General features: G+C 40.3%; 4 protein-coding genes across 10 annotated transcripts; 2 read left to right on the top strand and 2 right to left on the bottom strand.

Moving 5' to 3' along the window:
- Positions 1–2,111: 2,111 nt before the first annotated feature.
- Positions 2,112–4,232, bottom strand: LOC137100351 (methionine-R-sulfoxide reductase B1-A-like). 2 transcript variants are annotated; one of them, XM_067478145.1, is made up of 4 exons: positions 4,074–4,232; positions 3,389–3,531; positions 3,106–3,220; positions 2,112–2,696 (listed from the first exon to the last, which is right to left on the bottom strand). In XM_067478145.1, the coding sequence occupies exons 1-4, from the start codon at positions 4,126–4,128 to the stop codon at positions 2,677–2,679; spliced, it is 333 nt and encodes a 110-aa protein (XP_067334246.1). In that variant the 5' UTR covers positions 4,129–4,232; the 3' UTR covers positions 2,112–2,676. The 2 variants fall into 2 exon arrangements, with proteins under 2 accessions (XP_067334246.1, XP_067334245.1); XM_067478144.1 differs by having other exon boundaries at positions 2,646–2,965; positions 3,069–3,220.
- Positions 4,233–5,108: 876 nt separating this feature from the next.
- Positions 5,109–8,701, top strand: LOC137100350 (zinc finger protein 79-like). Of its 2 annotated transcripts, XM_067478143.1 has the most exons (3): positions 5,109–5,410; positions 5,761–6,965; positions 8,227–8,701. In XM_067478143.1, the coding sequence occupies exons 1-2, from the start codon at positions 5,227–5,229 to the stop codon at positions 6,957–6,959; spliced, it is 1,383 nt and encodes a 460-aa protein (XP_067334244.1). In that variant the 5' UTR covers positions 5,109–5,226; the 3' UTR covers positions 6,960–6,965; positions 8,227–8,701. The 2 variants fall into 2 exon arrangements, with proteins under 2 accessions (XP_067334244.1, XP_067334243.1); XM_067478142.1 differs by lacking the exon at positions 8,227–8,701 and having other exon boundaries at positions 5,110–5,410; positions 5,761–8,201.
- Positions 8,702–9,128: 427 nt separating this feature from the next.
- On the top strand, positions 9,129–20,481 carry LOC137099456 (testis-expressed protein 2-like). 5 transcript variants are annotated; one of them, XM_067476319.1, is made up of 12 exons: positions 9,129–9,658; positions 12,566–13,763; positions 15,097–15,297; positions 15,639–15,900; positions 15,992–16,179; positions 16,746–16,949; positions 17,644–17,743; positions 18,215–18,347; positions 18,455–18,619; positions 18,885–19,094; positions 19,194–19,314; positions 19,415–20,481. In XM_067476319.1, the coding sequence occupies exons 2-12, from the start codon at positions 12,567–12,569 to the stop codon at positions 19,559–19,561; spliced, it is 2,928 nt and encodes a 975-aa protein (XP_067332420.1). In that variant the 5' UTR covers positions 9,129–9,658; position 12,566; the 3' UTR covers positions 19,562–20,481. The 5 variants fall into 5 exon arrangements, with proteins under 5 accessions (XP_067332420.1, XP_067332419.1, XP_067332421.1 ...); XM_067476318.1 differs by having other exon boundaries at positions 9,130–9,658; positions 12,463–13,763; XM_067476320.1 differs by having other exon boundaries at positions 9,130–9,658; positions 12,463–13,763; positions 16,749–16,949.
- LOC137099458 (large ribosomal subunit protein uL3-like) lies at positions 20,113–24,617 on the bottom strand. The gene is made up of 10 exons (XM_067476323.1): positions 24,534–24,617; positions 23,164–23,356; positions 22,707–22,875; positions 22,487–22,622; positions 21,784–21,970; positions 21,539–21,699; positions 21,284–21,385; positions 20,910–21,005; positions 20,661–20,780; positions 20,113–20,480 (listed from the first exon to the last, which is right to left on the bottom strand). Exons 1-10 carry the CDS (start codon positions 24,597–24,599, stop codon positions 20,421–20,423), a joined length of 1,290 nt encoding a protein of 429 aa, XP_067332424.1. The 5' UTR covers positions 24,600–24,617; the 3' UTR covers positions 20,113–20,420.
- Positions 24,618–25,060: the final 443 nt, after the last annotated feature.

Consider the following 25,060-nt stretch of genomic DNA (forward strand, 5'->3'; position numbering starts at 1 on the left):
ACAGAAGCAGGTGCAGGGCCCGTAAACATCCATATCCGAGCAACTGGCCCATATACATTCGAATGAAAACAGCATGGTCCGTCAATGAGTCTGTGGCACACATGTTTAGTTGGGCCTCCAGGCTCAGCCTTTGGGAGTGAGGAATGCTTTGGTGAAGTAGTGGTTTAATGTAATTAAGGATTATGTTTGCTTATGAGCAGGATGAGTCCCAGAGGTCAGTGGAAGAAAAGTGCGGTTGCAATCGGAGTCTCTCTCTTGTGATTCTATCACTGGATTACCACTTCCCCCTTCCTGTTTGCTTCCTCTTGGCCATACAGCTGTGCTCAGATGCCAGCCAGAAAGAGTGTTCTCCCAGATAAGACATGTTAATTACAGTGCTGTGTTTTGAGCAATTTCCTTTTCCTCTGCATCCCTCGCTCTCACATCTGGTTTATCTCTGTATTTTCATCTGCCTGTCTGTTTGTTATTGAGCTTGTCGCTCATCCCTACTCAAACTCCTCTTTTCTTCTTCCAGGGTTCACCCCAGGGGACAGTTTAGTCTGTGAGTTGATACAACAGAGAATACATGATGGCATGATCTATTTCATCACAAGGGTGGTACTTCTCAACTGAGAAAGGTTATGAGGTGGTCACAGTCTGGAGCTTTGTACTGATGGAGTGTCCATGATATGATCTACAGACTGGACGTCACTTCAGGTAAAATACTTAAACTAATAAACAACAATACACTTAAATACAAGGCACAACACCACATTTGCAACACTGGCTCTCTCAAGAAAATTCAAGAGCCTTAAACCATCATCACATCAAATGTACAAAATAATCTGTACCTTAAATTCTTTACGATCTATGAATGTTTGCACTTCCTTTCTTAATCCTCTGGCTGATACACAAGGCTTTCATCTCCCCCTCTGATCTTCCAGCCTTTGAAATGATCACCTCCACACCTGCTCATCCCAGACTCTTAAAAGAGCACAAGAGCTGTTGATCATTCCCCCGCATCCTCACTTTGTTTAGAATTCCACCACTCTGCTGGCCAAGAAACAGGTTACCGAGTTATCTAGATACATGTCCTCAAATCTGTAATTGTTCTGTTGCACAAAGGCCTGATCTGAGTTTTGTCTAGTAACTCAGTGACTCTCTGCTCTTAATCAGTGGATCCTGGTGAGTTAATGAAAAATGTAAAATATTGCAAGAAGGGTTTTCTATTATGAAAGGCTTTTTTAAAAAAATATAAAACACTTCTTGCCTTTGCATGCATTATTAATGAATAATCTGTAACTGATCAATACATTCAATACCGACACAATTTAGTTGAAATGGATAATTTACACAAGTGAATTAACAGCAATTGAAAGAAGCAGCTTAACAGTACTGTTGTAATTGTATTGTTGTTGAATAAGGAATCGGTTATTTGTTAAGATATTCTCCTCTATTCAAGACATAGTACTGTTCTGTGTAAAAGTTCCACTTATTAAAAAAAAAAAGATTTTACCACTCAATCATCAGAGGTGCATCATATTAATTTTGCAGTGACACTATGACCAAAAATGTCTTCAGCTACAAGAACATGAGTTCCTACAAAAAATGGCATGACTCCTCACAGAACCATGACCTGATGAGCATCATGGAGAAAATCTCAGATAAACATTAAATCCACTGAAAGTGCTAAAAGGTACAAAATATGAAGCCGAGTAATGAATAAAACCTATTTATGGTATTATTTTTGAAAGCATCCTTATTTTTAGTACCTATACATTTTACACAGCAGAGCATTTTCATTTTTCGCACAAAGAGCAAACTATGTGCAATGCATTAGGTAAGTAACCTTAAATTAAGGTAATTAAGATAAATCAAATTAATCTATAACTACCCAAGGCAAGTTCAGAAGATTCTGGGGGGGGAGACAGCACCATCAACTGATGGAAATGTGCAATTGCACTACTAAAGAAAGACCAGAGGTCTGTCATTAACATTAACCTTCTGATGTCTGTTAACTGGAGTACAAAAAGAGGGGAGTGGGTTTAAAGCAATTTGTTTAATCTCTATATCAGAAAAAAAGGATCTCACATGATCATTTAAGCAATTTTTAAAATAAACATTCATGAGAATTATATTTTTAATTTAAATATACATTTATTCAAGTTCTTTACATACAGTATCACTGACTGTGAAGAATTTACATAACATTTATGATGTAGCATGAATTGCTTTTTTTAAATTTCAAAATAGCTTTTATCTTAAGCAATTTTCTTCAAGTAGCAGAGACACTTTCAATAAAAGCATTTAAAAAATTGGAGCAACCTGTATTATCAATTATATCTTTTATATTTTCTTGTTTAATTTGACTGTTCTGGGGAGCAGAACAACTAAGGGCAAAACTGTGAAGGTAAACAAACCCGTACAAAGACAGTAGTAGTGGTCTATTCGCCACAAGGGACAGTCTCAGAGAAGGTAGAAGTAACGAGATTGATTGTTGAGGTAACTGCTCTTGTGATGATTGCATAATAAAGGTAAGGACACCAGATGTTCTTTTCTGTTCAGTGTGGTCACTGCTCATCAGAGCCCTGGTGCTCCCAGAGTGGGCTTTATCCCAGAACGCTTCATTCACTGACCACACCTCCAGCAGCACAAAGAAACTTCTAGTGCAGCAATCCTTCCCTCTCACAGCTCACCTTACTGCCCATCAACCTTATCTGTATAAAGCAAAGACAGACAGTGATATGCAGGGGTGTGCAGCAAGAACTTTCAATCAAACACTTAGGACATTTTCATCTTGAGTGTAATTTCTAAAAATTGGAATATTACTGCATAAATAGTTGTTTGATGGTGGCTAATTGGTTTAGTGAACATACAAAATGTATAAAAAGGTTTCATTTTAGCTAACTGGTATCAGAAGGAAATCTAGTAACATATTTTACCCTATTTTGTATTCTCCTTGAAAGAAACATCCCAGGACTTATCACTGCACAAGGAAAGGGGAAAACTAACTGTGTCAGTGGGAGAAACACTGCACTCAAGTTCTGTATGATCAATGAAGGGCTCACATAGATGGGTGTAAACCTCACCAACACAAGACAGAGACAGTAGATGCAACCCCTGTACCTTTAGGGATGAACTTCAGGGAGCTGCTGAATATTCAAAAGCGCGAGAGCCCTTTGGAGGGCCCATCATTCACAAACTCATGGCCCAGTCCATTTCCACACTTCCCACACCGCACCTAGAACAACACATTACACATATGATTAAGGATATTTATAGCATTTACAGAGAACATTATACTTGGTTTGAAACCAGCTGCAACTACAGTGCCAGGTATATAAATACATGTGTTTACACTCAGCTTCCACTGTAGGATTTAATTCATAAACAAAGTAAACGATGGTACCTTATATGCTCCAGGTCTCTCCTTATATTTGGACACGCTGTCCTCATGTATGGTCTCTGTGAAAGCTGGCCAGGGTGAGGAGTGCTCGTACTTGCTGCGGCTGGAGAAGAGCTGGTAATCACACTTGGAACAAACATAAATCCCTGAGGAGTAAAACATGGGAGATGATGGCTGGTGTGCAACATGAAAGAACTAAGATAATACAGATTTTTTTTCACATGGATTTATAATATTTGCATAATATACAAATTATTTTTAAGTCGCTATAAAAAATAACATACTTGGTATTTTTAGTTATTATCATATTGCCGTCATATATAATGAATCCATCTTCCTATTTGTCAAGAATCGGTTTTGTAACAACGCTACTGTGCAACCCTAACGATGGGTTACAAAACCTTACTGGTTAACAGGGTGTTGTCGCTTTTTAGTTTTTTGTAACTATGTGTACAATATAAACTGTTCGTATGAGTTTTTCTTGGTGGCTACATATGACTGATATGTGTCGATAATAGAGTCTGACCCGCACAGCTCATCCTAAAATTCTTTAGCGTTTCAGTAACTAGTGAGCGAACAGTGGCTAGCTAACGCAAGTCATAGACAAACTTCTACTTCTGCTTAACAGTCGCTACAAGTCAGAAAATATCCATAACTAATTACACAGAAGTCAAAGTCGTGTAGGTACCTGGTTTAAAGTGGTCCTTATAGACCTCTCCCCCGACGAAAGAACAAAACGACATTACTTTGTTTTGAGAGAACTCAATGTATTTTTCTTCTGTCTCTTCGCTCAGCCTAGCTCGATAAACCGGTTTGAAGGAAGAAAACTTCCGGTTTCAGTGTCTCACCTTCAAAATAACACGAGAACTCTTTCTGACGTCTACACTTGAAGGACGTATGTCTATTTAGCCTAACAAGGACGCTTATAAGTAGACATTAATTAACTTCACTTAATCTTACTGTATTGGGTACTGAGAGGACGCAGGCAGTGGTTGCATTTAAGAGCATGTCTTTTTCATGTCTTTTGTAGTGAGACAAAACATGGACTTTCAGTGGCAGGCTGCATGGAACGATCAGACAATGGCTGGTTTTAAAGAATGGTAAAAAATCATGGACTATTAAATAATATTTCGTATGATAATGAAAAGCAGATTTTATGCTGTATTTATGGTTTTTATATTTATTCATAGGATTTGTTACTGTGATATCTTCTGTTGTGTTGCCTTATGTTTTTTGTTTTGGCCTATTATAATTAATATGTCATTTGAAAAATGCCAAAACCTGAGTTGCAAAAATAAAATAAAATGACCATCAAATTCTCTTATACACTATCTTATACCTTAGAAATCAGTAATTGAATCATCTTTTTATTCCAGGTTAGTAGGAAGGTGTAGTAAGCAGAACAAAAATAAACACATTTGCCCATTTACAAAATACAAATTTACCAGCTATAAAGTTTAATCATGTTTAGTGTTCAACCTGTTTCAACATTCTTACTTACCAATATCTAGCCCATTACTAGGAATTATTAAAATACTGTATATAGAGTGTATTATCAAATGAATGTGGCCCGAGTTTTAGCCATGATAAAATTATAATTATTTCTTGTAAATATTTCGAAATTTGCATTGAACCTTCTTATTTATATCTTGTGCAAATCCATTTTTGTCCGTGTAGAGACATTTACGCTTTTATTCTGAACGACTAAAACCGGAAGTGGTATTGCGGCATTTACCGTGTCACAGTCAGTTGGGGATGACAGGTTCCGCCTTGTTAACTAGTCAGCTGAGTTTATCTTGTTGACATCTCTCCTTTGTTGTTGATGTGGTAGTGTCAGAGACATGGAAACCACAATGTTTCAGCTGAGGTCGTTTGTTCATCAGCGGCTGTACGCGGCAGCAGAGGAGATCCTCGGAGAGGTGGAGAAAACCATAACGTTAGCTTTGTACGAAGCTGAAGTTAGTCGATCTAAGGAGGAGGTCGAAAGTCTGCGGCACCAGCTGGACCTTCTGCGAAAGAAACCAGGTTTGGGACTCTCCTTGCCGTGTTTGTACAGTTGGGTTTTGGTCCTTGTTTGCAGCACTGTACGGTGGTAGCTGAAGTAGCAGCGTTGGACGTTTTCGCATGCGCACAACCAGAGTCCACTCAGCAGTACTGTGAGAGCTTTGCTGCAGCAAGTAGAGATATTTGTATTCTGTACAGCCTCTGTGTAATGCGCGAGAATAACTTTTACCAGAAAATGTGACGACAGAGAGGAGAGATTGCCAATGCACATGCACTGTGTTATATGCAACTTTTAAAAAATCACTTACTTGACATTAAAACATTACAAGATGTTACATTACAGGTATATTTTATGTGTGTCTCCTCTGCAGCTGGAGAAACTCCAAGAACGAGCAGCACCGTGGAGGTGAGAGACAACTGTGACACCCCACCGCTGGAGGAACACGCAGGATGCTCAGTACCAGATGACTCTAAACTTAGTCTCAGAAGTGAGGCCCCGGGGCACTGTCAAACCAGTGATCGTTTGGACAATAAGAACTGGAACTATTGCCAAGCTGAAACCGACTTCAAGATTCCTGAAATAAAAGAGGAGCGTGAGGAACTAGTAGCCGAGGGTCAAACACCAGGGATTGTTTTTCCTTCTTCTGAAATTGTAAAAAATGAGCAAAAACAGCCAGAGACAGAAGTATCATATGAAATGCAACCGGTTTCTTCAGAGTGCTCTTCAGCTCAGAGTGAGAATAACGACAGTGATGAGGAGTTAGTGAAGAGCAAAGGAAACCAGATCGATACAATACAGTTCAAAGAAAAGATATTGCCAGGACAAATCGGCAATGGTGATAAAAAGGGTCAAAAACCATTGCCTTTTGAGAGTCGTTCTGCTAGATGTCAAAAGGATCGGAGTTTTTGCCATTTGTGTGGCAAGGCATTTCAGTACATTGGCTCATTGATGAAGCACATAAAAGCACATGAGAGCCAAACAGACTGCACCGTTTGTGGGATGACATATCAATCTACAAGGGAGCTGATAACTCATTTGCAGGGTTGCCACAACATAACATATTTTTGTGATGTTTGTGGCAAGACTTTTGCAAGTAACCGTTGTCTCCTCGTACATAAAAAAATTCACACAGGCGTAAAAGACTTTGTGTGTCAAGAGTGTGGCAAAACATTTTACCGCAGAGAGCATCTTGTTGTTCATGTGAGGACCCATTCTGGGGAGAAACCATATCCCTGTGACATTTGTGGTAAAGCATTTAGCCAGAGCCAAAACCTTACAATTCATAAAAGAAGTCATTCAGGGGAGAGACCATACCATTGTGGCCTGTGTGGCAAACTTTTTAACACAAGCAGTCACCTCAAGACACACATGAGGTACCATTCAGGAGAAAAACCATACCCATGTGACATTTGTGGTAAACGTTTCCGCCAAAGTGGACAGATGACAAGACACAGGACCACTCATACAGGAGAGAGGCCATATGCCTGTCATATTTGTGGCATGAGATACAGGTTTGCACCTAATCTTAAGGTGCACCAGCAAACTCATGAGAAGCTAGCTGGCGAGTGAACGCAGGTAAATTAGCGAAAAAGTTTGTGTGTGTCTTAGGCAACGAAGTTTTACATGCATTCCATAACATGTTTGCTTGAGTAAGCTATAACTTACAGTTTACTATCAGGCATTTCTAAAAGCTTGCCATAAGAGTTTGGGTATATATCATATAGTTACTGGCTTCAGCGGACACCATGATAACTTAAAAATAAGATTTACATGTGTTTGAAACTTTTAAACACCTGAGACATTATATTATATATGAGTCCTGACTTTAATTAGGGTAATAGTAAAAGCACCTGCATTGCTATGGGTGACAGGTGCAACACATTTTACCCAAAATCACATTAAGAAAATTATTCTCTGGGTGCAAACCTAACTCTTGGTGTTAAGGCCATTTCATCAAGACGATCATATCAACCTGTTGTGTTTGTGTGTCATGTACGTATTTTTGTATACTGTTGCGTGTTATGTCTTCTTATGGTAAAACCAAATTGCTATATAGAGGACAATAAAGTTTAAAGTTCAGTTAAAAGAAACACACTAGTGCTGCGATGTCTATGATGGTGACATTCTTATTTACAGTACATTAAATGTACTTTGTAATTTCTGTACTGCGCATTTTTGTTACTATTGGCTTTCATATCAGTGTAACGCTAAGGAGCTGGAGTGTATAGCTGAGTTTAAATTTTAACTGAGGTGAGTTTAGAGCTCATGTAGAGCCAAACATTCAAAAATAGGTTTTGTTCATGAGTGTGCATAAACAGACCACATTTAGTAAACTCTGTGGATAAAACAAGTCACTACAGTGAGGGGACAGACAGATACTCCCCAGACACAGAAAAGCTTACATGATATAACTAAATATCAGACATCAAAAGTAATTATACATTTTATCAACACTTCTTATGATTATAGTTAAAACCACAAATTTCTTCTTCAGTAGTTTGACCAGCAGATGGCAGCAGTCACTGTGAAGCCAATATTTATGGAGTATGGTTAATGTGCAAATGGATGCTCACATTATGGTGGCAGTGAAAAAAGATAATTATGTGTATAATAACAGTCACACACCTTTGTTACTAGGACAACTATGACTCCCTTTAATCAGTAATGTGAAGTTCACCAGTGGAAAGTAAGTGTTTGAAATATTAGTTCAAAGCAACTGGATTACCTTCAAATTATACTAAAATAGAATTTAGGATTATAGTGTCTAGTGTGTTAAACAAAGCATTTATTGTAACTGTTGAGCACAATCACATTATTAACCTCTACCTGTTTGCAGGAACTATTGCAGCTCATGCTACTGGGGATCCACGTGTGCAGTATGAACATGTACAAACAAATGCCCAGGTTGGAAAAAGTGTGCAGCCTGTAAAAACAGATTGGGGTGAAGTCATATTTAATAAAACAAGCTGAGTACATTGAACATAATAAAAGAAGTGAAGGAGTCTGAAATACCATTATGATCAAATCATCTCGGCTGTCCACAAAAGCTGCACGGCTTCATAGGAATGTTTCTGTCAGAACCGTCATGTGCCATATATCTAACCCTGAGATCCACAATTACTTTAATAAAATAAAATATAATAATAAAATAATAATAAAAACATAAATAATAAAATTGAAACTGTCAGAAAAGTTGTATTTCTACTCTTTGCTTATTATTAAGGTCAAAGTGGGTGGTGGAGTGGTACTGGAGCACATTGAAAGAAGAAATGGTTCTAAAGTTTTGGCCCCCTCATTCATTTCAAATACGTTGGCCAAAGCTTTAGAACCACCTCCTTTATAATTATCACCTTTCAGACAGTTTCAACTTAAAACTGACAAATTTTAACTGTGTCAAAGTAGAATTTGTGACAAAGCTGCTGTATTTACATTAGATAGTTCACGTGTACCTAATAAAGTGGCCAGTGAGTGTTTCGTATTAGCTGTGTAGCAGCAGCTACAACAATCTGTGCATTGATCTCGTTTTTTGTTTTACATATTTAAACAAAATCTCAGTTCCACTTTTGTTTTGGTGAGATGCTGCACGTAAATTCACGAAGAAATGTCATGATCAAACTAAAACTAAATAATCCCTGTTGCCCGTGAAAATAGATTTAAAGGCATTTTAGCCCTTAAATCAGATGCTTCTCAGCAGTAAGTCTGACATGACTGTTCCAGGTCGAGCCATTACATAAGTCTGCGTACAGGACTGCGGTGTCAGAGAGGGACAGTTGAGCAGGTTCTGACGCTGAGCGCACGGCACGGAGGCGGTCTCGCTCTGTAGACTGCCTCTCAGATCTAATCTGGATTAGAGTTTCGTCCAGCCTACAGATAGGACTCCAGTAATCACATTATTCTGTATTTGGCTGACGCCAATTCAAGCGGAAGTGAGGATGTCATACGGTGGCAACGTTCCTGACGCGTTAACCTGACATACAAACTATTTCTTTTGAATCGGATCTTTTAAGGAAATAGTCGGTTTTGCGGCAAAGACAAGAAGACGAGCTACAGTCCAGCTGGATGCTCAGTATGTTTCGCCTGCTGTGGTTGGCGGACGGTGCGCATCTCTGTGCTGCACATCGTACACTGCAGCATCCATGATCCACACAGCAGCTTGAAGCACATTTCTGGACACATCGGTATCTGTCTTTGTTTTTTGTGTTTATTTTTCGACGTCTCCCAGCATCTGACACTGATGTAGGAGCAGCTGGTAAACATGCCAAATTTAAGTGAGTCCTGTTTTTTTTTCTTATTGCAGCAAATGCCTGTTTTTTGTAAAGTGCATGTGCCGTAGAATAATTATATTTACGAAAGAAGCGCGAGGTCAGAAAGTGCGCACATTGACAATGAATGTAGTGTCTGTCGAAACTGCACTATGCGTCCTAGGGGAAAAAAGTTTATAGTCAGTGAGCCTCATGCAGCTTCACCAACATTGCTCATGTGAAACTCAGACAAACATACAGCTCAGTGCCAAATGTGTCAGTCAATCAGGTTGAAATTGCTGTTTGGGAACAGGATTAAGCGCAGGAACGCCGTGGAAATAAATGTTCTGTTGATAGATTGTGATGCCAGCCTCTTTGGTCAGATCTAACACTGTAACTGGGTTTGCATGAAAAAAAATCCTGTTTAATCGTCCCTGTTAGGCCGAGATAGAAAGGTCAAGAGCAGGACACAGTGAGGAAAGAATGATTTTTGCCAGGATTTAATCCATGCTGTCAGGGATAATCTGTGATTTCTTGCTGGTCTCTTCTTCTCCATTTAAAGCTTTTCCAATTTACAGCATAGACTCTTGAAACTGTCTGTCCCATCATGAGCAAATACACATTAGACACTACTTTTTCCTATAGCGCCTATCCAATTTTGGTAACCTCTACAAATAATGGAGACAGCCTGAGAGTGGCTATTTCACAAGGCACAAGGCTTACTGTTTTTGTTAACTAGTCCTCTAATAATTTCAGAAATTAAACCTTTTGTAGACAGTAAGACCTTTTTCACAATAAGTCCTGATTAACATTCTTCAATTTTTAGGCAATAATGCAAATCAGTCTTTGATTTCTGCCCTTCACATGTTATTATTTGCTGCTTTCATTTGTTCCATTTATAGAGAAATCAATAAAGGAGATAATGATTAGATGTAATCCTAATTTCTTGTTTTAAAACATTTATTCAAACTTGATTGATTGCAGCTTTGTTTTTCTTCCTTCCTATTACTCCTCCACCTCCTCCAGTGGCTGGAAGGACTTTATAATGGAAGCTGATATGAGGCATATCTGTTTTAAATGTATTTCCAGTTTTCAAAATTCCTCTGTCACTAAATATAACAGTCAAACGTTCTCTTCTTTCCTCTCAGCGGACAAATCACAAACTGAACTCTTGTATGAGGTGGTTACAGTAGGTTGTCTTATTCACAGTCCCAGCCAGAAAGCTAACCATTCCTGCAGAGACCACATTTCATTAGGCAGCAAAGATTTTCCTCTCCATGTCAGCATGAACTCTGAAGCAGAAATCGATTAGGGTAATGCAGGTTAAGCACTGGTGGAGCAGCAATTTTAGTCAATTAGATCTGGTGAACTGCCCAGCAGGTTGATGCTGTTATTTCTCTTTATGAACAGTGTGGGAAAAGGGGCAACACAAGGTGGCTATGAAAATAAACTTAAAATAGGCATTACATTGTAACAAACTACTATAATAACCAGGTCCATGACCAATAACAGAAAGACAAATAGGGAATCTGTCTGCAGCATTTGCTTTGAGAACAAGATGATAAAAAGAAAGAAGCTATTGCTAGCTATTGGTTTAATTTTTAGTTTTAAAAGCCTCTTTGAAACGGGGGATTATGGATATCCCACTGTCAGTCTGGATCGTACCATGGCAGAGGACTCTCAGTGAACTGAACTGTGCCTGTTGTGATACAGGTCAGCAAGTTATAAACAGGCTCTGAAAGGTTTGTTATAGATCCACATGCACTCCGAGCCCCAACTTCCCCAGGGAGAGTATACAGTAATTGTTATCCTTTGCAAAAGCATAATGGACAGTGGTTAGGTACTGGATGGAAAAACACCTTGTTTTCCGTTGTTCTGGAGCAGCTTTGACGTTTATTATTGTGACTGACCTCTTACTCTGAATAACACATTGTTTGCTATCTGACTGGAGACAACTGGTTTGTTTTATCTGTAGCTGTGTTACAGAATTTAGTAAGTAGGGGGCAAGTAATGAAAAGCTAGGGTGAAAACCTTGGTTATAAAACACAAATGGACTTTAAGCGAAGATGTACATCTATATAAAGTAAATTTAAATATATTTACTTGTGTGTCTTTAAATCAAATGTTCTAGATACAGGGAACAACACCATGTGTTCCCTTTCATCACAGACACGAGTGGATGCTTTCACATCCTTTCCATCTGTGTTTCACTTCAATCAAAAATCAGGTAGCAATGAGTTCCGAGAGATAAGCTTGGGATTAGAAAGTTTGAAACCATTGTCTTCGTCATTATAGTCGTCCAGCACAGTGCTATAGGAGAAGAGAATATTTACAAAGACAAGAAGAGAGTAGTTGTACTGGATGTGGTTTAGGACTCATTAGATGAAAAGACCAGTGTGTCAAACTGGTATGAACAGTATAATGGATCATTGCATCTAATTTGGGATTAGCCGTGACTGTCTGTGCTAATGACCCCCCTAGATGAATCCAGATAAACAAAGTCATCATTCCCTCCTACTTTACGTCACTCTTAGACTGCTCACAAAGTGACAGATTACACAAAAAAACATTTGCAGACATTTGACATTGTTGATCTGCAGAAATCTGCTGAATGTCTGCAGATCAACAGTAAAAAGAACAAAGAAAGAGTCGTAGAGAAGATTAAAAAAGACTGGTCTAAATGTAAAAGCAAAGGAAGAGGAGGAAGCACATAGGACAATAGCAAGTGGCCAGAGTAATGTTATGCTGTCAAAACAATGCTGTTACTTTGTTGAAACTATTTAAATAACCACAGTTTTATACATTGTCTTTGTTTTTCACCATGTTTCTAGCATCTAAGAAAATAAGCTCCCTGAGGAGGATGTTACAAGTCGACATGCCGTTACAGGTTTTGGGCGTGACCACATTCTCACCATAACTCCTTGTTTATGTCAGGATGGAAGACAGCAAGCTCATCTTCAGCTTGGACTGCCATGATGAGGGTCCCACTGTGGCTTTCTCCAAAGAAAAACCACAAGCCCAGGAGAACCGGCCTGACCTCGGTCTGGGGATTGATTTGGACCTGAGCCAAAGTCACCGCTCTCAGCCCCCCTTCCTGCCTCACTCCCCCTCCTCCCCAGGCTCTTTAGCTGATTTGTCAGCATCATCAGCAGGCCTGCTTGTCGCCACCAACCTTGTGAAATCCTCCTCCACAGACCTTGAGCCGAGGGAGAACAGCTCTCTAAGAAGCAAACCTCTCCTCAGCCTGGTCAAGTCCCTGAGCACAGAGATCTCCCGCCGGGTCGAACCAGAGGTCAATCTCTCCAAGTCTGACTCCAAGCTGCATTTGCATCCCTGGAAGCAGCTTACTCAGCCAAAGATCCCAGAGGCCGGGCCAGAAAAAGGAGAACTGATTGAGATAGACGGCTGGGTGACGCCTCCTTCAACAGGCAGCATGTCTCCCACTGAACCTCGGGGAAGCTCACTGATTGCTGAGCTGGAGGACACACGGAGGAAGTTCTCCGAGGCCATGCAGGATCCTCTGAGCATGCTGAGTAAGATCATGGGGGATGAAAGTTCTGGAAGCCCAAAGCAGGGGAGGGTTTGTGGGGAGTCCCAGGGCAGCTGTGACAGAGAATGGCTCAGTGAGGATATAGAACTTCAGTGTCGGAGGAAGACTGACGGAGAGAACAGAGCAGTGTGTGAAACTCCCTTAAGAAAACCTAAAAAGGGCCCAATAATGAAAAGGTCTGTCTCACCAGAATGTCATACACACAGCAGAAACAGCCAATTTGAGATCTGCACATATGGAGACATGATTCAGGTGGTGGAGCTTCAGAGTGGATCCAGAGGGACAAGACACAAAACTTACACCCAGTCTAGCCGCACAATCTCATGCTCATCAGTGCCCCTTCACTGGCTCTTCCCCGTGGGCCTCTTAGCTTATGGGCTCTTTGTGCTGCCCCTGCCTCCATATGTGACTGGTTTGTCTGTAGGGATAGGGTGTGGGTTTATACTGGGCTTGGTGGTGGTGTTTATGTTTGCGCCGCAACGATCAAAAGCCAGAAGCCACAAGGCCTCTCTGTTCAACAAGCCCACAGCCCAGAATGTGCAGCAGCAGGACGGAAAGCTCCCAGAACCAGATGTCCTACAGGTAAAGATGAATAAAATACAGTCTGTGGACAATGAGGGATGAACATAAAAGTATCATTGCAGCTGCATCTCCCTTGATTTTTATCCAAATACCGATTGTGATTTATTGAAAAATATTACAGTTCAGAATCTTTTTTTTTTCTACTATATTTGCCCCTAGGATGTTGTTCCTTAGTTAAAAATAGAATTTAAATTGACACCCACTTTCTAATAAAATAAAAAAGACCAAAGCACTTCCTTTTGTATTTTAGGTCAGGGATTCCCAGCCCTGGTCCACAAGGCCTCCTTGTGCCTCCTTGTGTGCTCCCCTGCTTGTTTTCTACCATTTCTAAATATTCCTACCCATTGCTCATTACCTGCATAAGGTGTGTTCAGTCTGGAAGGCTGGATGATACCATCTTAGATAAGGGCAGGGTATGTGTTTGTTTTTGTTTTGTTTTTTTAGGGTTTTTGTGTGTGCGTGTGTGTGTGCGTGTGTGTGTGTGTGTGTGTGTATTTGCATGTTAGAAGCTTTTGTCCTAAGGATGGATGGCATTATAAGTGGTGATGCCTTTACTTCTGCTATTGTCAGGTCAAACCTGCAAAAAATAGATAAACAAGATACATAAGATAAACATGCCTGCTAAAGCATTGTCCTTGCCTGTCAGCAAGTAGATCAAAGCACTTTTTGTGCATTAAGTAAAGGGACGCAGAGCCAATAGCATGGCTGTTAGCTTTCTGTTGTGACCGATTTGGCTACATGGAAATTAACTTCAAGCTTTATTATGTTTGTTCTGCGGGGTGAGAGATTAGAAGAACATTGTCAGACACTGGGTAGCACTAAAGATAAAGAATGATTTCAGTGGTGCTTAATGGATTAGTGTTGAGGTAATTACTATATAAAAACTACTCTCAGGCACAGCAGGTTCAGCAGTAACAGCCTTCTAAGAGCATGTCTTGACAGCTCTGCTGAGAGTTTAAGTGGCTGCTTCAATAAATGCAGAAATAGCAGGTTCAAATAAAATAACTTTATGAGAATAGAGAAGTCACTAACATGAGGCTGCAGGCTGTTTCAAAGACATTTCAACTCTGTTAAATGAGACATATTCTGCCATGGCTCATGTTTCCCCTCCTGCTGAGCTCTATTGTCACAGTTTACACCACTCACTGTGAAATTAATTTGGCTGAGTACAGACTGCTGAGAGATATACATATATTAACAGTTGCACAGATAAAAACACATAGATAATTATTAACCACAACAAAGCTTTCAGTATAATTAATAAAAGTCTGAAAAGGAAAACATGAAGGGTTTTGTGACAGTGTGTGTTGCTGCTTTTATAATCTTCTTCCAGGGCTGGATGAATGAAACACACAGCTACGACCCTGAGACCTTCCATCCTTCCATCACACACACTGTCTATGTCACACTGGAGGGCAGCCAGCTGTGCCTGGCGTACCCACGTGCCAAAGTTCCCCGATGGGCAGCGTTTGATGAGACACAACATGAGGCTGTATTTTTGCGATCATGCACTTATCGGCTTGCTAACTGTAAGGTCAGTGTGTCTGCAAAAATTAATCACATTTTTGGGTCCAGGGAGAAAAGGCATGTCCCTCAGATGGGAGTTAGAAAGAGAGAGACAAAGTGACCTCTCTCTGCACTCACTTTGTCATCTAACACGGAGGTGAAAGACCAGAAGGATTGCAGCTGAAGCGATGATGCCCAGAATAAATTTGACTCCTACAGTGGCTACAGTACCTTTTAATGTTAATAGATGACATGAATAATGATCCGTCAACACAATAGGTGTCTGTCAGCATTTTTGCAACAAAAAAATTAAGATTTTTAACAATGCAGTTTTTTAGTCTCTGTCTTTACTGTTCATTTACATCCCAGGTGTCTCTGTTACCTCCTGGTTTGGCTCGCAAAAGGATGTGGAATAAGAAGTACCCAATCTGCATTACTCTAGCTGAGGGGGAGGTCGGGGAAGAGAGTCTGGTGGAAGGGCAGGAGGAGGATGGGAGGGGAGAGAGGACCTCTGTAGTGGACCAAAAGATTCCAGTGACCCTCTACCTGTTTGGTTGCACAGGAAGAGAGAAAGAGGAGTGGTTTCAACATTTCCTGTCTGCGTCGAACGTGAGGAGTGAGGACAACACAGGTCGGAAAGGTGTCATGGTTCATGGTGATTTAGAGCAATTAAACCGGTGCAAATACAGTATGACAGGCCTTGTCTTTTCTTTTTAACTCAGAAACGTTGTCTGGTGGCGATGCTGTTAAAGAAAACACAGAGGACCTGCATGACTTACCAGGAGCTGTGAAAACAAGAACACTACTAGACTACAGCACCTATGTGACTCAGCTGATCGGGACAGAGAGTTGCAGTCCAATCACCAGCCCCTGCCACAGTGACAAAGGAAGTCCAACAACCCAAAAGAAGGTCAACAAACAAGACTTCCATAGTTTTAGATGTAGCAGTGGCGGGTTGTAAACTCATAGAAATTCTCAACTCTCCTGCACAGCGTATTACATTGCATTTGAAGCACTTTGTTTCTTGTATTTGCATGCTGTGGTTACACCGTACCACTCGACTCCACTGATCAGTGCCAGTCAATATCTTCTGCTCTACTGTTCTGTTCTGTGCTGAGAAAAGTGTTTTACTGGATGCTGGCTCAGCCCAACATATCTTTGCTGACTAAACCAGATGTCAATGTGTAGAAATATCAGGTGTCACCTGGACACTAATAGGAGTTGAATGTGTTGTATCTGCAGCATATCTGACTAAGATGCTAATCTTAGTTTGAGTGGTTTGGCATCTCAGCTAGAAACGGTCTGTCTTGAGGAGACAGACCCAGAAACAGCATAGCAGTCAGTGATCAATAAGCTTGATTATAGATTAGAACAGAAATAGCAAAAGATTATATCTTATATCTAGGTTCTTTTAGGTTATGTAATCTTTAGAAAACGCTTGTGCCTCTCTGTGACTTATCTTTCTGAAAATTTCAGCAGAGTTACAATGAAGAGCACAGATCTGGAGGTCAAGCTGGACCTGAGCCCAGTGCTTTTTCAGGCTCATCAGGGTGCTCTGTGGATGTTCAGCCCACCTGGGTCAATGCCCTAGTGGGAAGGATCTTCTGGGACTTTCTCCGGGAGAAGTACTGGACCGATCAGGTGGCCCATAAGATCCAGAAGAAACTCAGTAAGATCAAGGTGAGAGTGGATCATGGTAATTTATTAAGTTAGTCACACACTGAAGTCCTTGCTTGACAAAGTGCTGATGCTCCTTATTGCTATTTTTATAATCACATTTACTTTCATATTCAATCCTTCATAACAGCTTTATCAGCATCATGATAACTAATGACACGAAGATGATGAAGCAACAGTAAGCACAGGAGTAGGTCAGAGCTCTGAACTCAGCACTGGTTTGTGCAGAGTCAAAAGAGAGAACATTATGCACACCAGTACAGCTCCCTCACTTTTTTCTCTTTGTGTGTGTGTGTATCTGTCTGAGTCTGCTGATATTGCACTTACTATGCCTCAAAAGGCAGGGTATAGGAGAGGAGTACAGGAGAACTGATGGCACGGCAGCATTAGCATACCTTTACTCACTTTCTACTCTCCTCTTTGATACATACAGTCTTTTTTACAGTCATTTATACACATGTGTTCATGCACGAGCAAACACACATTTTTGTGCAGGACATGAATGTGTGTGTGTGTGTGTGTGTGTGTGTGTTGTTTTTAAAGTTTTGTGTACATGTATTCTTTAATTGTTAGGATGAATATTATGTTGATAAACATATTTATTATTTTGTATTTTTTGTTGAGAATAATGCACCTCAAGCAGTTTGTCCTTTGAATACATTTGTAATAAGTAAAGGTGATGTTTGTCTCATTATAGTTGCCATACTTCATGAATGAGCTGACTCTGGCTGATCTCGACATGGGCACCTGTCTACCTCAGGTTCTCAGCACCTCCAAACCTAAACTGGACCGTAGAGGTACAGTGTGTGTGCTTGTATGCCGTAAATTTGTGTTTTACTCTTCTTTGCCCTTTTTTGTTTTCCCTTCTTTTGTGTACCACTGTACATGAAGAGGAGTCTCCAAATCAGGTCACTACCCAGATCTCTCTCTCAGTGACAATCCTGCGGTCAGCTCAAGCCATGATCTGTTTTATTTAATTACAGCGTTGTTTTCGTGCCCACTTTAAAAGCTTTGTTTTCTGCTGAAGCGATTAACAATCCTCTTAGCCATGACTAAGTTCAACCAACAACAACATGCCTGAGTGTACCTCTATTGGTCTAATGTTCCCTATGCCAAAATTGGACCAGTCCAAATCAAAAAGAGTTGTTGATTCAACCTTGAAATTATGCCTGGGCTTAATACTTATTAAAACTAAATCTGTAGATTCAAATGCTGCATGTTAGATGTCCTGTAGTCTTTGTAAAAGTCTCTCTCTCTCTATCTGAAAGGTCTGTGGCTGGAGCTGGAGTTGATGTACACAGGCTGTCTTCAGATGACTCTGGAGACTAAGATGAACCTGTGTAAGTTGGGTAAGGAGGGCGAAGATGAAGCTCACAACATTCCAGAAACCCAGCAAGTACGGTGAGGACTATTAACCATTTAGGAATAGAATATTTAGATAAATTTATTCTCCATATGTCAATTGAGGAGAGAAAGATGTTGATAATATGCAAAAACGTGTTTTGCAGTGAGTTTATCACTGGTGTGTTTTTCAGCTCTAAACCCAGGCTGTGTATACTGGCTGACAGTGATGAAGAGTCATCTAGTGCAGGGTCATCTGATGAAGAGGAACTCCCTTTGTCTGAGCCACAGGGATCTGTGGGAGATAAGACCGCAATGGCAGCAGCTGATGGGTAAATGACAAACTTTATTGGTGTTTTCAACCATATACATCAAATATGCCACACATTTTACAATGTTTGTACTTTATAGAATAAGTGATTAGTGATGCATAATGAAAAGTGTATGATATTTAATGCATTTAAAACAGGGTAGCATCCCCCACACACACCCCCACCCTACACCCCGCAACCACAAACAGGATAAGTGGTTACAGATAACTGATGGATGATCATTTTCATCCTCACAACACTACATGGTCCCTTTGTTTTTCCCCAGGCATACAAGTGGCAGCACTGGTAGGAAAATCCTGAGATTTGTGGACAAAATCGCAAAGTCCAAGTACTTCCAGAAAGCTACAGAGAATGAGTACATCCGGAAGAAGATAGCTGAGGTGTCCAACATGCCTCTGATGCTCAACGTGGAGGTTCTGGAGCTCTCTGGCACTCTGGCTATCAACATCCCCCCTCCTCCTACTGACAGGATATGGTACTGTCATTTCGTTCTACAGCTTTCAGTGCCTTGCTGTCAATTCAATTATATCTTTCTCTCTCCAAACAAACTTTTAAATCTTTCCTGACCTTTCAGGTACAGTTTCCGGGTGCCTCCCAGGTTAGACCTTCACGTGCGTCCCATGCTTGGGGAGAGAGAGGTTACCTTTACCCATGTCACTGAATGGATAGAAAGAAAACTGCAGTGTGAGTTCCAGGTCAGTCCATCCCTTAATCTTTACATAAAATACAGTGAAGTTTCTCAACAGTATAATCATTGGCCTGACTGATAATCAAATATGGCTTACTGCTCAACAGAAAGTGTTTGTCATGCCCAATATGGATGATCTGTATCTGCCATTGATGACATCTGGCCTGGAAAACCCACCTGCATCCCACAATTCTTCAGTCCAAACCACATCACAACAGTCCTCCATGGAGTCCCAGGAGTATCTATCAGAGTAGTGCCCCCTCGAGGCCACAGATGGCAAATTCTTGCTCATTATGCAGCTATTCTCATGAATCTGTAATGGCTTCTCAGGCTGCTGTAGCTGGGTATCAACTTAATGTTTACCCTGAGTGATTTTGCTTTATCCGGTACAGGATACAATAGATGCCTCCTGACGGCTGTGAGACTGGTGCTACACTGGCCTCTACTGTGAAGATAATTGAACTGTACTGTCCCTGACAGCACCTTACATCGTGGATTTCCAAAATGCTGTTGCCAGACTGAAAAGCTGATGTCTTTGCTGCTACTGATGGACGAATGCAAGAATGTAACTTAAACAAACTGTTCATCCATCCATCCATTTTCTAATCGGCTTGCCATGTTTAGGAGATGTGAAAAGTGATTCAGATCTGTTCAGCTAAGCCACCATGATGGTGCATGTTATATCTGAGCAGTGATAATATGTTATTGAATTTATCAGTGATAAATAAATGATTAAAAAAAAATATAATAATAATGGTAATAATTATTGAACATATTCTAATGTCACAAAACATGTGAAACCACCTTAAATGTGCATACTAAAATTGAATTTATTTATAATGATTATGTCTTTGTGCTGAAAGATCTACAGCAGTTTCCTACCACCTTGTCAATTTGCCAGGTGGTGGCACCTGATGTGGACAATCAGACTTTGGAGGTGGCCAGTGACATACCAGGCCACACCAGTAGCTTCCCCCCGCCACATATATGTAGATAATGCAGTTTAAACACACGCACAAACAACTGTTGCAATTATGAATAACCACAGATAAATTACTTAGTACAACAAAGGGTATTTGGAACTTAGGTTTGTTATTGAATAAATTATTTTTTTCAGGCTTCCTCTGGTTGAGGTTCTGGCAATGTCTTCTGGGCATCCTTCTTCAGTGGCCCCTGCAGAAAAAACAAAGGTCTGAAGTTAAAATTGTGCAGAATGATTGAGGAGTGAGTACGTCAGCACTGCAGAAAAAGGAAAAATAAAACATTTTGCCCTCATTCAAATTCACCCAACCATTCTTCTCCTCGCTTCCTGGTATTCAGATACCAATGTGGACTTTTGTTTCTTCCACTCACCATAAATGCCCTCTTCTCCTGGGCAGTCTGGAAGCGGCCATGACCAAATTTGGAAGTGGTATCAATGAACTTGAGCTCAATGGTCTCCTTGGACTTGCGAGATGTGTGCACAAGCAAAGACTGAGAGGGGCAACACACAAATATGCACAATTACCGTACATATCCTACAATGGGCTCCAGTTTTTATTCTGACGATAAAACCTTGAAAGGTGCCACAAGTGAAGTTGCACTTTTGTAATCACACCTTACCTTTCTGAGGGTGAGGACACGCTTCTTAGGCCCGACCACACACCCTTTTACCATCACAAAGTCATTATTTACTTCACCATAGTGGGGGAAGCCTCCCTATGGTGACAAAATGGACATAACAGGGAAATAATGATAAAAAGGGGAAAGAAGTTGAGGACCATTCAGCAGGACCACACTTTTTACGAAGGTATTATCTATATTTGCATAATCAGAATGTCGATAACGCCTTAAAACCTCTAAAAATGTATCGAATAATAAAAATATTGTGTTCCAAGATGTTAGCATACATTATAGATATGGACTTCATTGACAGAACTATCAGAAATCATATATCTATTGTTCCTTTCTTCAGTGCATGTTACTGTATAGTTTACCAAGGGAGTGATGCTCTTCTGGCTGGTGTCATAGTTAGTGGAAGCATTATTCCGGATCACCTTTCCATCCTGGATGTGAACACCTCTACCAACCCGATATATCTGGAAAAGAAACGAACAAGAGGACCTCCAGCATGGACGTGTATTATGTCTATCTACATGTACTTAATAACAATCACTTGATTGTTTGTAAAAGCTAATTTTCCTAAGAATATTTGAGTCTTGTTGTTGACACCGTGCTCTTAATGGTCTAACCTTCTTGTTGAGCTCAGTCCGGTGGTGATAGCCCTTCTGACCAGCACGTGCTATAGTGAAGCCCACACGGGCAGGATGCCAGGCTCCAATGCAGGCCACCTTTCTCAGCCCCTTGTGAGTTTTCCTGGGGAGCTTCTTGGTATGCCAGCGGCTTATCACACCTATCACCACCCCACAAAGCAACAGAATCAGAACAAATAGCTTACAAGTGTTTGCACAAGTACAGCTAGGAGTATGTCCCTTGCCTTTGAAGCCATGGCCCTTGGTGACGCCAATGACATCAATCATCTCATCTTGGTAGAAGACAGCAGAGATGGGCACAGCTTTCTCTAGATGCTCCTTTGCCCAGTCCACCTTGTCTGAGATGCTACCCCCATTTAGCTGCACCTCCATGATGTGGGCCTTTTTCTGTTTTATTGGTAGCAAATGCATCTGAAACACAGAACAATAATCTGTGAAGCCTGTAAACTTGATTACAGAAAAGCAAGTGTCATGCCATGAACTTAGTATTTTAAGAAGTTCTCCTCAGCCCTGTGTATTTATAACTAGAGTGAGCTCATGTTTGAACTCTAATATTTGCAAGAATGTTTTGATTTTATTCTTATTACTGAAGCTGAAGCCTTTCCCTTGTCAAAGCTTGGGTGAGCAACCAGGGTCTGATACAAAACTTATTTTTAAACTGCTATTTGAAAGGGGACACTTCAGTGCTCCTCATAAGCAGAGTGTATGAGTGGTCAGAGTTGTTCAGAGCTCTTGGCAGTGAAGAGGTTTTAGGATGTGGCAACTTTTCTGCTCGTCACCTGTGGTCGGTTGGATAAGTCTGACACTTCTGTGCTTTCTGCAGGGGAAGTTTCAAACGAAGTGCATGTGCTGAATAGCTGTCAGCTACTGCAGGCTAGTAAATGAAACCTGAGCAATCTGAGACCACCGTTGTTGTATTTGGCCTACCTGGGAGTGAACAACTACTCTGATGACGGAGCAGTATTTCTTCATCAGAGCAAAATCCTTGTCCAGTTGTTTCTTTCCTGCCTCATCCTGCCACTTTTTGGTGTACTTGCTGAAGGCCTTCTTCTTGCTCTTGTGCCTAAAACATACAAAAGCTGCATTCAGATATTAAAAAAACAACTGTGCCAGTACATGTTGTGGAACAGTGCATAATCACACAAACCAGTTTTTATAGAATCTCCGCTTGCACTCGTCACTGAGATGCTCAGCAAAGATGGTTTTAAGTGCACGTAACCCTCGGACTGTTTGAATGTACCCAATGATTCCACACACAATGACCGGGGGTGTGTCAATGATGGTGACCGCCTCTACCTCCTCCCGTTTAGATTGCTCTGTTGGAGAAAAATTAGAAGTATCAGTGTTTTGCAAAGCTCAATCAAGACTGTCAGAAAAAAGCAAAAATATGAAGAAACAAAAAGACGTAGAAGATGTAGAAAAGACATTCACTATCACTATATAAAATAAAGTTGTAATTTGTAACCCCCCATATTCTTATTAATTGTTTTATACTGACTGAACACACATTACAATAATCACCATTAACCAAAGAAAATCTCGTCAAGTTTGTTTTATCCAAAAGCCTCGCATACATTAATGATACTTAAAGTTCAGATACATACTAAGGCCAGTGCGGTGCATCTCCCTGAGGGTATGGGTCATGCCAGCTTTGTATCCCAGGAAGGCTGTGAGGTGGACAGGTTGGCTAGGGTCGTCTTTGGGCCATTTACGTACCCTCCCTCTCTGTTTCTTACTGCGCTTGTGGGGCAGGAACCCCATGTGTCCATGTCGGGGTGCATGGAACTTCCGATGAGACTGAAAATCCACAATGTCATTAGGTAATAACAAAAAATTGCTGGGAAGGTAGCGACAATGTAAGAATTAAAACATACAGTGATTCTTGGCTATTTTTACAGTGCTGAGGTGACAGCACAATACTCAAGTAAATGTGCAAGCTCTTGCCTAACAAAACTGTAAGTGCATGTGACATTTCATGTGTTTTACTCAAGTTAAAGCACTGAGGAAATGCCCTTAAATGAATTTTAAATAAAACAGTATAAGTACTCAGTAACTAATTTCTCTAGGAATCAGTCTTATTCAGTTATTTGAAACAATGCAGTTGATAGCATGAATATACAAGCTGAGTCCACATTGGTTCCACATGTGCCTTATAAATATGGAGACAGAAGTCTAAATAAAACAGCCCTTGTCACACGGCACAACTTTAACTTTAGTCACCACTGTTTTTTTTGCTTTCTTCTATTTAGAAATTGACCCTTAACTTAGAAGAAACAAACAAAAAAAGCCAATTTTTAGAAATGCAAAGAGAAAGGAGAAAATATTAATTCTAAACTCATCTCACATGAGTGCTGAAACTGCAAACAGCTTTATATACTGAGAGGGTTTTAATCTATGATAATATGTACCTGGCTAACACATATGTCGTAAACATGGCTCAGATATATGTAACAAACAGAGTAAGAAAAGAATATCAAGTTGTATTGTGTGGGCATGTGAACAGTTTAATAACACCAGTACTGGCAGATACAGTAATATGGTGTGCATGGCTTAGATGATTATGACTGAATGGATTTAGCTACAACTTTTGTCTTGGACTCGTTCCCCAAAATTCTTACTCTGACATTAAGATATTATAAGTACCATAATATTCAGCCACTCATACCATGTGTTTGCATTTTCTACATTGACGTCTGTGTCACATTTAAAACATTTTTAGAAAATCCAAATAGTAAAGAAAACTGAGAGGAAATTATATTAGTCCGCAAAAAGGAAGTTGCCATTGCAGGTTTTTATGTAGCCTTGCCAAAGGCAGTCATTACTAGATGCCTCTAAAAATATTTAATCTCTTCTTATAAATCCAGCTGGACAAACAAACTCACACAAACATGTTTACATGTAAAAGACAAAAACAGACAAAGCTGTGCACCATCCTTTAAAGAAGAAAAGAACCAAAAACACCAGAAGCACTGACCATGTTCGCGCACTGTCCAGTCGAGGGGTAGAAAGAGAGAGAAACCAGTATGGATGCAAGGGTCATACATAAGATGATACACAGTGTAAGAGCTCTAATTTGGTGTTTGGCACATGTTGAGAAGTCGTATTAGCTTTCAAACAAGGCAATCTCTGCCAAGCTCTGACAGAAGATGGGAGGAGGGAATAGGGAAAAGTCAGAGGTCTGAGGTTATGGAGAAGGCCAGTGGACAGGAACCTCGAGAGAAAGTTTTCCTTGTCAGGTGGCCAATAATCACCTGGATGGTTCAAGGACTGACACATTTTCTTCTCTTATTTTCAAGACCAAAAAGAACATATTTTACAATACCATCCCTATTTTTAAATTGGATAAAACAGTAAAACAAAAAAAATTTATATTATATCAATATAAAATGTATATATTTATTTAAGATTTACATTCAGCAGGTATAAAGGTGCAATAAATATTATTCATTTATTTTATCAATAATTCTTAAGGGGAATTTAAATTATCAGGGGGGGTTGAAA

The sequence above is a fragment of the Channa argus genome, chromosome 15 (genome assembly GCF_033026475.1).
Source record: "Channa argus isolate prfri chromosome 15, Channa argus male v1.0, whole genome shotgun sequence".
Lineage (NCBI taxonomy): Eukaryota > Metazoa > Chordata > Actinopteri > Anabantiformes > Channidae > Channa > Channa argus.

Excerpts from the sequence above, each read along its gene's own strand:
- LOC137099458 (XM_067476323.1), bottom strand. The coding sequence starts at position 24,599 with ATGACCCTTGCATCCATACTGGTTTCTCTCTCTTTCTACCCCTCGACT. Across the intron at positions 22,876-23,163 it reads GATGCACCGCACTGGCCTTA|AGCAATCTAAACGGGAGGAG; the intron begins GTATGTATCTGA and ends TTTCTCCAACAG. Across the intron at positions 21,700-21,783 it reads CAAGGGCCATGGCTTCAAAG|GTGTGATAAGCCGCTGGCAT; the intron begins GCAAGGGACATA and ends GGGTGGTGATAG.
- LOC137100350 (XM_067478143.1), top strand. The coding sequence starts at position 5,227 with ATGGAAACCACAATGTTTCAGCTGAGGTCGTTTGTTCATCAGCGGCTG. Across the intron at positions 5,411-5,760 it reads CCTTCTGCGAAAGAAACCAG|CTGGAGAAACTCCAAGAACG; the intron begins GTTTGGGACTCT and ends TCTCCTCTGCAG.
- LOC137099456 (XM_067476319.1), top strand. The coding sequence starts at position 12,567 with ATGGAAGACAGCAAGCTCATCTTCAGCTTGGACTGCCATGATGAGGGT. Across the intron at positions 15,298-15,638 it reads ATCGGCTTGCTAACTGTAAG|GTGTCTCTGTTACCTCCTGG; the intron begins GTCAGTGTGTCT and ends TTTACATCCCAG. Across the intron at positions 18,620-18,884 it reads GCAATGGCAGCAGCTGATGG|GCATACAAGTGGCAGCACTG; the intron begins GTAAATGACAAA and ends GTTTTTCCCCAG.